The sequence below is a fragment of the Heterodontus francisci genome, chromosome 8 (assembly GCF_036365525.1).
Source record: "Heterodontus francisci isolate sHetFra1 chromosome 8, sHetFra1.hap1, whole genome shotgun sequence".
Lineage (NCBI taxonomy): Eukaryota > Metazoa > Chordata > Chondrichthyes > Heterodontiformes > Heterodontidae > Heterodontus > Heterodontus francisci.
The window spans coordinates 17,193,077-17,206,354 of NC_090378.1; the positions used below are offsets into that span (position 1 = coordinate 17,193,077).

Here is a 13,278-nt window from a genome sequence, read left to right on the forward strand (position 1 = left end):
ATACTTAGCATCTGTCCTCACAAAAGAGGGGGTTGATGCAGACATTGTAGTTAAGGAAGAGGAGTGTGAAGTATTGAATGTGATAAACATAAGGAGAGAGGAAGTATTAATGGGATTAGCATCCTTGAAAGTTGATAGATCACCAGGGCCAGATGAAATGTACCCTAGGCTGTTAAAAGCAGCAAGAGAGGAAATAGCAGAGGGTCTGACCATCATTTTCCAGTCCTCACTGGATACAGGTGCGGTGTCAGAGGATTGGAGAATTGTTAACATTGTACCTCTGTTTAAAAAGGGAGCGAAGGATAGACCGAATAATTACAGGCCAGTCTAACCTCAGTAGTGGGCAAATTATTGGAATCTATTTTGAGAGATAGGATAAACTGTCACTTAGAAAGGCACAGGTTAATCAAGGATAGTCAGCATGGATTTGATAAGGGAAGACCTAGTTTGATGAACTTGATCAAATTTTTTGTAGTAACAAGATACATGAGGGTAGTGCAGTTGATGTGGTCTACATGGATTTTAGCAAGGCTTTTGTCGAGGTCCCACATGGCAGACTGGTTAAAAAATTAAATCCCATGGGATCCAGGGAAATGCAACAAGGTGGATACAAAATTGGTTCAGTGGCAGGAAACAAAGGGTAATTGTTGACAGCTGTTTCAGCAACTGGAGGGCTGTTTCCAGTGGCGCACCGCAGGGCTCAGTACTGGGTCCCCTGCTTTTTGTGGTGTATATGAATGATTTGGATGTAAATGTAGGGGGAATGGTCAAGAAGTTTGCAGATGACAAAGATCGGCCGTGTGGTAGATAGCGAGGAGGAAGCTGTACGCTGCAGGAAGATATTGATGGGCTGGGCAGAATGGAATTCAACTTGGAGAAGTGTGAGGTGATGCATTGGGGAGGTCAAACAAGGCAAAGGAATACATGATTAATGGGAAAATATCAAGAAGGGACCTTGGAGTGAATGTTCACAGATCCCTGAAGGTAGCAGGACAGGTCGATAAGGTTGTTAAGATCGTTTTATGGCTGGCACAGACATGAAGGGCCAAGTGGCCTTTTCTGTGCCTTAAACATTCTATGATTCAAGTGTTACCAGCTCAAGATGCTCAACATAAAGTTTGGAAGTTCAGAACCTGTGTTTATGATCACTACGCATGTACATGCTATCATGGTTCAGTGGGTAGCACGCTCACCTCGGAGTCAGAAGGTTGTGGGTTTAATTCCCACTAGAGATTCAAGCACAAAATCTAGGCTGACATTTTCAGTATAGTATTGAGGGAGTGCTGCATTGTCACAGGTACCATTGTTTATCTGAGACATTATACCAAACCTTTGTTCGGGAAGTGAAGCTGCCAGATCCTGGCCATGATAAGCTATGGTGGTTTCTGTTTGCTTAAGAGCTCTGAACTATGCAAACAGTGCTGTCAACAATTCAAAACACAAAGCCCACTTTACAATAAATCACCAGTTGACAACTTAAAGATGGTGATAAAACCCAGTTCTCAAGGCATCAGTTATGAGTGCAATTAAGTCCAGGATAGCCAGAATGTGGCCATATATAGAGGAACACTGCTCCCAGTTAACTGTCTTCGAGCTGAGGGCAGACACATATCTCTGCTGTGCCGAATAGTTGAAATATCTCATGATTAGAATCTGCACAGCTGCTGCAGACACTGATTTACACCACAGTTTTCAGTCTCATCCAGGTCAACAGGAGTGCAGGAAAAAACAAGCATTCCTTCTACTAGTTCAATCTCTAGATCTTATCCACTGCTCCCATTTTCTCTTGGGCAGTCTGTAACCATTTACATCTCTTCTGGACTCACCTTCTGTTTCTTTTATTGTCCCATTATCACTCCCTGTTTTGCCCAACACCATCTTTTGTGACTGAATCACTCCGGCACTCCACCCATCACTATCTTTCTCTTCAGGTCAGTGACCCTTCATCATTTAAAAGTCTTTAAAAATCAGATTCTAACTGAGATGGGAAGATCTGCGGGCGACCAACCTCCTACAAAGAAGTGGGTTGGCACTTTAAATATGACAATGAGGCTGTGAACCTCATCGTCGTTCGGCTTTTCGAATGCAACTGTTGTCGGCCAGGTATCCCGAGCCTCTGGGAGCCGGGCAGCTCCATCCAGGTGAGGACTTGGCGGGTCTAGCAAGTGAGTGCCTTTACACCTACTTGTTAGATCCGGCGGCCTGACTGAGCAACCACCAGCTGATCAGGAACCCCCCCCCCCCCCCCCCCATGAGGCCTTCAATCCCCCTGCCTACACAGGATTCCAATCCCTATCCACGACATTAACTCTTTTTCTCTCTCTACAGAGGTTGTCCGACTAGCTGAGTGTTTTCCAGCATATTCTGTTTTAATTTTACATTTCTAGTATTTTGCTTTTTTTTTAAATGCACACCGTTCGGGCTTTCTTTATCTTCAGGCTACAGCTGGAGATACTTCCACCCTAAAGCAAAAACTGACTACACACAGCTCAAAACAGATGAGAATAAACTTGAAATTGAAGCCTGTGCGATACGTCATCGGAATCGGTCTCATAAGTAGGAGCAGGAGCAGGCCCCTTGAGTCTGCTCCGCCCATCAGTAATATCAGGGCTGACCTTTAACTTCATCTCCACTATCCCGCCCATTCCCCAGTGTCTCTTGAGACTTGCCTCTAGAAAGAGCCAACATTTCACTCTTTATGGAGAAACAGATGCCAGCCCTCCCTCCACCTACCCCACCCTCCACCTACCCCACCCACTTAAAAAAAAACTTCCTTACCCATCTGTAGCCTTTAGCCATTGACAAGTGATAAGAGAAGACTTTATTGCAAACTACCCGAGCATCACCTCGATACTCTGCGCCACTTTGGATACAGCTCTCTTGTGATTTCCTTGACATATAAACAAGGCAGCAAGCTTGTTAATTTGAAGGAAGTCACTCCCAGTCATGTAACATATGCTCTAGTGAGCTGGCAATCTACTTTCATTCACCTGAGATATTTATTCTCAGCTTCATACTTCAAAAACAATATGAGCTTGGTTTTTATTCTTTGTATAATAGTGAGCCTGACTTTTTTAAAAAAACTCATTCTCGGGATGTGGGCATTGCTGACAATGTCAGCATTTACTACTGTCCATCCCTAGTTGCCCTGGAAAGGTGGTGGTGAGTCATCACTTTCTTGAACACAACTGAGTGACTTGCTAGGCCATTTTTTGAGGGCAGTTAAGAGTCAACCACATTAGTAGGGGACTGGACCCACGTGTAGGGCAGACCAGATAAATTGCAACACATTTCCTTCACTCAAGAGGATTTGTGAATCAGTTGAGTTTTTAATGACATCCACCATCACTTTTACTGATCCCAGCTTTTAAAAAATTTACTCCGACATTTTAATAAAAATGTTGATTGCTAAATAAACTAAGAGCGCGGTGATAAAACAGGATACACTTTGGGGGTAATTTTATCCAACAAAAAACAGGTAGGATTTGAGTCAGCTGGGAAATCTCAAACCTGAACCCATTCCACTTCAAACCCGCCCATGTCTGGGCGACCAACTGGTACCAGGAGGCGGGTCCTTCATTTAAATATTTTAATGAGACTGTGTACCTCAGACAGTTTCGCTGTTTTAGCTTTAACGCTGATATACTGGGTGAAATCCATCAGTTAAAGGGTAGGAGAGGACTGCTGTATGGAACAAATAAAAGTGCTTTTCCATCACTGCTTGTGGGCCAGGAGGAACAGGAATACTTTCCCTGTGTCCCCCTCCAAAACAAACCTATTAACCTCCTCAGTAAACGGATCCCACCCCAACTCCCCAATCCGATGTCCTCCACGGCTCGCGATTGCCTCCTACCTCAATGGGACCCCACCCGGTGATTCCTTCTCCACCCCTCCTCCAATCTCTCTGGCCTCTCTCCGGCACTCCCTACCATCCCACCAACCCCTCCTCCAACTCTCAGTCCCTCTTCTCTGTTTCCCAGCTGTGGACTGGTGCCTCCCCACCTGGACAGCCAGCACCTCAATCGGGCTCGAACTAGGAAACGGATTCCAAAAATTCTAATCAGGTCTTGTCATTAAATTCAGCAGACCCTGACTGCTGAACCCTGCGATAAATGGGAAACATATTAATATAGCAACTACAATGGCACCAGGACTTAAAACTTTTAACTTCAGTTCGAAGGTAGCCTGAGAAAAGTCAGAGAGAGATCTGTTTTTGTAAAAGTTTAATTACAGCCAAATGCAGACAGTCAAAAACTTGAGGAACCACCACAACACTGGCTAATGATTCCTCGTCTCCCCCTCCCCCGACTCGTACCGCACAAAATTCTTTGAAAGAATTCAGCCCCGGCAAAGTAGATCAGCATCTGGGGCCTCGAGTCTTGCAATGCTATGCAAGGCTGCCCCTTTCTGATCTCTCGCAGCTGCTGTATCTGACAGCCACAGAAAGACTGGGAGGGGAAAAAAACCATCAGAGCAGAATCAATCAGCAATCAGTCATCATGTTAGGGCGAGCGTGGAATGAAACCGCTTTAATTCCCTGCCTGGCAAAAAAGGCAGGAATATGACTCCCTCTTTCTCGAGTGTAAGCGGTACAGAGACGGATAATTTACCTTGCCAATGCAGGACATTTCTTTCTTCTGTGCACAGCACCAGTGAAAAGGGTTTTTTCCCCCCCTCTCTTTTTAACACAGTTCCAGTGCGCTTTCAAGCAAGAGATCACAAGGGTTGGAGAGAGGAGGTTGCTGCTGCTGCCCGCACCACAGGAACAACTGGGGAGACTACACCGCTGAAATCCGTTACTCATGTTAGTTTTTTTTCTTTAAGCACTGTTAGTTATTTCCCCTCCCCTTATCGCTCTTACTCTCTAACTGGTTGGAAGCCAGATTACATACCGCCTCTGATCACATGACTCACAAAATTGCTCCATGGACCCACAGCACAGCTCCCTCTGAGTCCCAGCACACTCATTCCTGAGTGAGGCCTGATTATTATTAACTTTTTTTTTTATTTTGTTCACTTGCCAAGCACATTGTTAAGTCCTTTCCAGATCTGGGAAACTCAGGGAAAACCAAGTCCAACAAGGGGAAAAATGCAGCAACTTTGAAGATTGTGGTCACTCTGACAGCCATCAGCCACTGTCCCCAACCCCCCCGCTTATCTCGCCAACCTACATTGTCTCCCAGTCTGGCAATGCCTCACTTTTTAAAATTTAGCATCCACATGTTCAAATCCCTCCATGGCCTCGCGTAGCTCCGTTCATATAGTAAAACGTCCAAATGTGCTTTATAGGAGCAGCCAGGAGTGTGTTGGAATAGTCAAGTCAGGAGGTAACAAAGGCAGAGATGAGGGTTTCAGCAGCAGATGAGCTGAGACAGGGGCTGAGGCAGTCGATGTTATGAAGGTGTAAGTAGGCAGTCTTGGTGATGGAGCGGATATAGAGTCATATACTTCACAGAAGGAGGCCATTTGGCCCATCAAATCCATGCTGGCTCCCTAAGGAGCTATCCAGTCAGTCCCACTCCTTGATCCTCGTAGCCCTGCAAGATTATTTCCTTCAAGTAGCAATCCATTTCCTTTTGAAATCATTGATTGTCTCTGTGTCCACCACCCTTGTGGGCAGTGAGTTCCGGGTCATTACCACTCACTGCATAAAAAAGTTCTTCCTCACATTCCCCCTGCATCTCTTGCCCAAAACCGTCAATCTGTGTCTCCTAGTCTTTGTACCATTAGTTAATGGGAACAGTTTTCCCTTATCTAACTTATCTAAGCCTGTCATAAACTTGTACAGCTCTATTAAATCTCCACTCAATCTCCTTTGCTCCAAGGAGAACAACCCCAACTTTTCCAACCTAACCTTGTAACTAAAATTCCCCAACCATGGAACCATTCTGGTAAATCTCCTTTGCACGCCCTCAAGGACCCTCACTACTTCCTTAAGTGTGGTGATCAGAACTGGACGCAATACTCCATTTGGGGCTCAACCAGAGCTTTATAAAAGTTTAGCATAACTTCCCTGCTTTTGTACTCTATGCCTCTATTCATGAAGCCCAAGATCAATTTGTCCTGCAACCTTCAAAGATTGATGCAAATGCACCCCAAGGTCCCTCAGCTCTTGCACAGTCTTTACAACTGTGCCATTAAGTCTATATTGTCTCTCCCTATTCCTTCTGCCAAAATGCATCACCTCACACTTGTCAGTATTAAATTCCATCTGCCACCAGTCTGCCCATTCTGCTAGCCTATCTATGTCTTGTTGCAGGCGATTCAAATCATCTTCACTGTTTGCCACATGTCCAAGCTTGGCAAATTTTGAAATGTGGTTGGAAGTTCATTTGAGGGTTAAGTAACAGTCTGTTTCAGCTTCAGACAGTGGCCAGGGTGATGAATGGAGTGTGGAGGGGTCTTCCCAAAATTAATTGGAGGAACTTTCTGCACTTCCACTACTGGATGTAGGACAACCAGAGTGGCAAATCAGAGGCAGTGAAGGGTTGACAGAGGTAGTGGCGAGGTACAGCTCGGTGTCATCAGCATACATGTGGAATCTGATGATGTCACCAAGTGGCAAACACATACATAAAAATAGGAGGGGGGCAAGGGTAAATCCTTGGGGGACTCCAGAGCTGACAATGCAGCAGCGTGAAGAGAAGCCATTGTCCTCAGTCCTCACTACAAAATCCGTTGCCTCGCTATTGACTCCATTCCTCTCTTTGACAACTGTTCACAACCTTGGTGTCATATTTAACCCCGACATGATCTTCCAACTATATATCTGTGCTATCACTAAGACTGCCTCTTTCTATCTCTGTAAAAGCACCAGATTCCACCTCTGCTTCAGCTCACCTGCTGCCGAAACCCTCATCCGTGCCTTTGCGCCTCTAGACTTGACTATTTCAATACACATTTTCTTATTCGTTCATGGGATGTGGGCATTGCAGGCTAGGCCAGCATTTATTGCCCATCCCTAATTATCCTTGAACTGAGTGGCTTGCTAGGCCATTTCAGAGGGCATTTAAAAGTCAACCACATTGCTGTGGGTCTGGAGTCACATGTAGGCCAGAACAGGTAAGGTGAACCAGATGGGTTTTTACAACAATCAACAATGGTTTCATGGTCACCATTAGACTAACTTTTTAATTCCAGATTTATTAATTGAACTCAAATTTCACTATCTACCATGGTGGGATTTGAACCCATGTCCTCACAGAATTAGTCTGAGCCTCTGGATTACAAGTCCAGTGACATTACCACTACACTACACCTCCCCTTTTAAACACTCTTGGCTGATCTCCCACATTCTACCCTCCATAAACTTGAGGTCATCCAAAACACTTAAAATACAGCCTAACATAACCACACATCACTTTTTTGTGTAAGTATACAATACTTAATCTTAAACTTGCATCCAAATATGGAGGTGATTCCCAGGTTTGAGTATGAAGGCTTGGAATGGAAGCTAAAGCCGTGTGGTTATGGTTTCTGGACTGCTTGGCAGTGTTGAGGAGGGGAAGAGAACAGAGTGACAAAGATTAACATGACTTAACGCTTACTGCAGCCCTTTTCAAAGGCACAGAAACACCAAGAAACACCTTACTCACACCAATCTAACATGTGGGAGTCTTTCAAATGTCAGTTGATTAGAATCCAGGAACAGCATGTTCCTGTGAGGAAGAAGGATAAGTTTGGCAAGTTTTGGGAACCTTGGATAACGCGGGATATTGTGAGCCAAGTCAAAAGGAAAAAGGAAGCATTCGTGAGGGCTGGAAGGCTAGGAACAGACGAAGCCCTTGAGGAATATAAAGACAGTAGGAAGGAACTTAAGCAAGGAGTCAGAAGGCCTAAAAGGGGTCATAAAAAGTCATTGGCAAACAGGATTAAGGAAAATCCCAAGGCTTTTTATACATATATAAAGAGCAAGAGGGTAACTAGGGAAAGGGTTGGCCCACTCAAGGACAGAGGAGGGAATCTATGTGTGGAGTCAGAGGAAATGGGCAAGGTACTAAATGAGTACTTTGCATCAGTATTCACCAAAGAGAAGGACTTGGTGGATGATGAGCCAGGGAAGGGAGTGTAGATAGTCTGGGTCATGTCGTTATCAAAAAGGAGGTGGTGTTGGGCGTCCTGCAAAGCATTAAGGTAGATAAGTCCCCAGGGCCTGATGGGATCTACCCCCAGAATACTGAGGGAGACAAGGGAAGAAATTGCTGGGGCCTTGACAGAAATCTTTGCATTCTCATTGGCTACAGGTGAGGTCCCAGAGGACTGGAGAATAGCCAATGTTGTTCCTTTGTTTAAGAAGGGTGGCAGGCATAATCCAGGAAATTATAGGCCGGTGAGCCTTAAGTCAGTGGTAGGAAAATTATTAGAGAGGATTCTTCGGGACAGGATTTACTCCCATTTGGAAACAAACAAACTTATTAGCGAGAGGCAGCATGGTTTTGTGAAGGGGAGGTCGTGTCTCACTAATTTGATTGAGCTTTTTGAGGAAGTGACGAAGATGATCGATGAAGGAAGGGCAGTGGATGTTATCTATATGGATTTTAGTAAAGCCTTTGACAAGGTCCCGCATGGCAGACTGGTGCAAAAGGTGAAGTCACACGGGATCAGAGGTGAGCTGGCAAGATGGATATAGAACTGGCTCGGTCAGAGAAGACAGTGGGTAGCAGTGGAAGGGTGCTTTTCTGAATGGAGGGATGTGACTAGTGGTGTTCTGCAGGGAGCAGTGCTGGGACCTTTGCTGTTTGTAGTATATATAAATGATTTGAAGGAAAATGTAGCTGGTCTGATTAGTAAGTTTGCGGACGACATAAAGGTTGGTGGAGTTGCAGATAGTGATGAGGATTGTCAGAGGATACAGCAGGATATAGATCGGTTGGAGACTTGGGCGGAGAAATGGCAGATGGAGTTTAATCCGGACAAATGTGAGGTAATGCATTTTGGAAGGTCTAATGCAGGTGGGAGGTATACAGTAAATGGCAGAACCCTTAGAAGTATTGACAGGCAGAGAGATCTGGGCGTACAGGTCCACAGGTCACTGAAAGTGGCAACGCAGGTGGATAAGGTAGTCAAGAAGGCATACGGTACACCACCATACAGTACATCTGCAACTCTGGCATCGACCCGGCAATGTGGAAAATTGCCCAGGTATGTCCTGTACACAAAAAGCAGGACAATTCAAACCCGTCCAATTACCGCCCCATCAGTCTACTCTCAATCATCAGTAAAGTGATGAAAGTTGTTATCGACAGCGCTATCATGCGGCACTTGCTTAGCAATAACCTGCTCAGTGACGCTCAGTTTGGGTTCCACCAGGGCCACTCAGCTCCTGACCTCTTTACAGCCTTGGTTCAAACATGGACTAAAGAGCTGAACTCAAGAGGTGAGGTGAGAGTTACTGCTCTTGACATCAAGGCAGCATTTGACTGAGTATGGCATCAAGGAGCCCTAGCAAAACTGGAGTAAATGAGAATCGGGGGAAAACTCTCTACTGGTTGGAGTCATACCTAACACAAAGGAAGATGGTTGTGGTTGTTGGAGGTCAATCATCTGAGCTCCAGGACACCACTGCAGGAGTTCCTCAGGGTAGTATCCTAGGCCCAACCATCTTCAGCTGCTTCATCAATGACCTTCCTTCAATCATAAGGTCAGAAGTGGGAATGTTCGCTGATGATTGCACAATGTTCAGCACCATTCATGACTCCTCAGATACAGAAGCAATCTGTGTACAAATGCAGCAAGACCTGGGCAATATCTAGGCTTGGGCTGATAAGGGGCAAGTAACATTTGTGCCACACAAGTGCCAGACAATGACCATCTCCAACAAGAGAGAATCTAACCATCTCCCCTTGACATTCAATGGCATTATGATCGCTGAATCCCCCACTATCAACATCCTTGGGGGTTACTATTGACCAGAAACTGAACTGGAGTAGCCATATAAATATCGTGGCTACAAGAGTAGGTCAGAGGCTAGGAATCCTGCAGCGAGTAACTCACCTCCTGACACCCCAAAGCCTGTCCATCATCTACAATGCATAAGTCAGAGCTCGACACCATCCAGGACAAAGCAGCCCGCTTGATTGGCACCGCATCCACAAACATTCATTCCCTCCACCAGCAACGCACAGTGGCAGCAGTGTGTACCATCTACAAGATGCACTGCAGGCTCCTTAGACGGCACCTTCCAAACCCGCGATCTCTACTACCTAGAAGGACAAGGGCAGTAGATGCCTAGGAACACCATCACCTGCAAGTTCCCCTCCAAGCCACACACCACCCTGACTTGGAACAATATCGCCGTTCCTTCACTGCCGCTGGGTCCAAATCCTGGAACTCCCCTGCTAACAGCACAGTGGGTGTCCCTACCTCACTTGGACTGCAGCGGTTCAAGAAGGCAGCTCACCACCACCTTCTCAAGGGCAATTAGGGATGGACAATAAATGCTGGCCTAGCCAGCGATGTCCACATCTAATGAATGAATAAAAAAAAAAATTGTGGAGGCTCTGGCCACAATATTCTAATCCTCCTTAGATATGGGGGTGGTACCAGAGGACAGGAGAATTGCAACTGTTACACCCCCGTTCAAAAAACAGGAAGCCTGGCAGTTAGAGGCCAGTCAGCTTACTACCAGTAATGGGGAAACTTTTAGAAACAATAGACTGAGACAAAATTAGTTGCCACTTGCAAACATATGGATTAATGAATGACAGCCAGCATGGATTTGTTGGAGGAAAATCATGCATGACTAACTTGATTCTGTTTTTAGGTGAAGTAACGGAGAGGGTTGATGAAGCTAGTGTGTTTGATGGCATGTATATGAGTTTTCAAAAGGCGTTTGATTGAAGTACCACATAGTAGACTTGTAAGCAAAATTGAAGTCCATGGCATTAAAGGGACAGTGGCAGCATGGATGTAAAATCAGCTGAAAGGCAGAAAGCAGAAAGTGGTGAACATGTTGCTTTTCAGACTGGTGCTGGGACCATTGTTCTTCCTGAACTATATTAATGTGCGGACCTGGGTATACAGGGCATAATTTCAAAGCTGGCAGATGACACAAAACTCAGAAATGTAGTGAACAATGAGGCAGATAGTAACAGGCTTAAGGAGGACATCGACACAATTGGTGAAATGGGCAAATACATGGCCGATGAAATTTAATGCAGGGAATTGTGGTGACATTTTGATAGGAAGAATGAGAGGCAATATAAACTAAATGGTACAATTTTAAAAGGGGTGCAGGAACAGAGAGACCTGGGAGTGTTGTTTTGAGAGTGCTTTTTAAAAAAAAATGTTTCCAAGGACTCATTTAAATTGTGTAAATATAAGCCTGATGAAATGCTAGACTTCGTTTTTTTCACTGGGGTCATGGAAAGGACACTTGACTGAAAACATTTACTGGAAGAATCAAGGAGTGCTAAAAACAACCTTTACTGGAGCTCACCTGCTTTAAGACAGGAACCTTGGACTAAGGGGAGATGTTAAAAAGAGAAGCCACATGTCAAGGTTTACGGAGGTCAAGAGATGGACTTTATGTTTGTGGTTTGGATTGTTTTCATTTCATTTGGGGTCTGAACTTTGTTTTATTCGTTCCTGGGATGTGGACGTCACTGGCCAGGCCAGCATTTATTGCCTCCCTAATTGCCCTTGAGAAGGTGGTGGCGAGCTGCCTTCTTGAACCGCTGCAGTCCATGTGGGGTAGGTACACCCACAGTGCTGTTAGGGAATTCCAGGATTTTGACCCAGTGCCAGTGAAGGAACGGTGATATGAAGTGCTTTCTTCCTTATTGGGCCGAAAACATACTGATCATGAAAGTTCCCACATCCCCCTCTTTGCCTTTACACCATTAATTTCCCATTTTATGAGGATAATTAAAATCTCCCATTTTCACTACCCTACCATTCTTGCACCTTCCTGAAATTTGCTCCTCTATCTCTTTGAAGACAGTTGGGGTTTTGCCTGCCAAGGTAAAAGATACCCCCAGCTCATTTTTCCTGCACCTCTCTAAGAGACCCTGAGAAGTCCAGTGTGTCAATTCCTTTTTCCTCCTGTCTTTGGAAAAACCAGGGCTGAGACCCCTGATGCCACATTTCTCCTGGAAAAACCTGCCAGATTAATTCTCGACGCTGCCTGAAAAGAACTGCTCCAGAAAAGATCCCAGTGACCCGTCACCGTATACCCAGATGCCAGACCAAAAGGGACAACTGACATCCTTCCATATCTTCTTTTTTCTTCAAGAATTAGCAAGTATTAGGCCAAAGTATTCTCCTTTTTTTTTTGCCTTTTTATTGTAACAGACCTCTGCAAAGATAATTTCTGTATATTGTTCCGTGTGTGTATGAGTTTGTGTGTGGGGGATTTGAAAAGGGAACTTTCAAATTTCAATCTGTGTGTTAATGCTTTGCTTCATTACTGGATAGTCTTGTTTTATAATAAACTGATAATTTTGTTGCTTATTAAAAAACCTGGTTGGTGTAGTTTATTCTGGGATAAAGAGTAGAGTATATGATTGACCACATCAGTAACTGGGTAAACATTTAAATATATGTTGTGACCTGTGGAGAAGTGGAACTAGAAAAGATAGTGCACTCCTCCCATCTCGGTCGTAACAGTGTATGTAAACTAACGTTTGAAGGTGGCAGGACTAGGTGCGAAGGCTGTTAAAAAAGTGCTGGATCCTTCACTTTATAAACAGAGGCATAAAGTACAAAAGCAATGAAGTTATGCTAAACCTTTATAAATAATCAGTGGTTAGATGTAAGCTGGAGTATTGTAGCCAATTCTGGGCACCACACTTCAGGAATGTTCTCCCCTTCTTTGTCCTTCACACTGTTAATATTTTGGTCCATATTAGAATATTTGAAGTCCCCTATTTCCAGTACTTCGTAGTTCTTGCATCTTTCTGTAACCTGCCTGTGAATTTGCTTCTCTCCTTCCCACTATTTGGTGGCCTACAGTACACACCCAGCAGCAGAATAGCTCCATTCTTGATCCTTACTTCAAATTAAACAGATTCTGCCCTTGGCCCCCTCCACATCATTCATCTCCAGGGCTATAATGGTTTCTTTGATTAATACTGCCACACCTTTCTTTTTTTCCTTCCCTATCTTTCCTCAATACATTGTAGCCAGGAATAATAAGTTACCAATCCTCACCTTCTTTGAGGCAGGTCTCTGTTACTGTCACTATATCACAGTCCCATGTGGTAACTTGTGCTTGCAGATCACTAACTTTATTTACCAGCTCAGCGTATTTACATACATGCACTCCAAGCCAATCTTAGA

The 13,278-nt window shown here is 44.6% G+C and overlaps 1 protein-coding gene across 2 annotated transcripts in view; it reads right to left on the bottom strand.

Moving 5' to 3' along the window:
- st6galnac3 (ST6 (alpha-N-acetyl-neuraminyl-2,3-beta-galactosyl-1,3)-N-acetylgalactosaminide alpha-2,6-sialyltransferase 3) overlaps window positions 1-4,799 on the bottom strand; it is a 200,975-nt gene extending 196,176 nt beyond the window's left edge. For both annotated transcript variants that reach the window (XM_068036707.1, XM_068036708.1), the window contains exon 1: window positions 4,611-4,799. In XM_068036707.1, the coding sequence (XP_067892808.1) occupies window positions 4,611-4,628 (18 nt within the window). In that variant the 5' untranslated portion in view covers window positions 4,629-4,799. The remainder of the gene's footprint in view (window positions 1-4,610) is intronic.
- Between the last annotated feature and the right edge of the window lie 8,479 nt (window positions 4,800-13,278).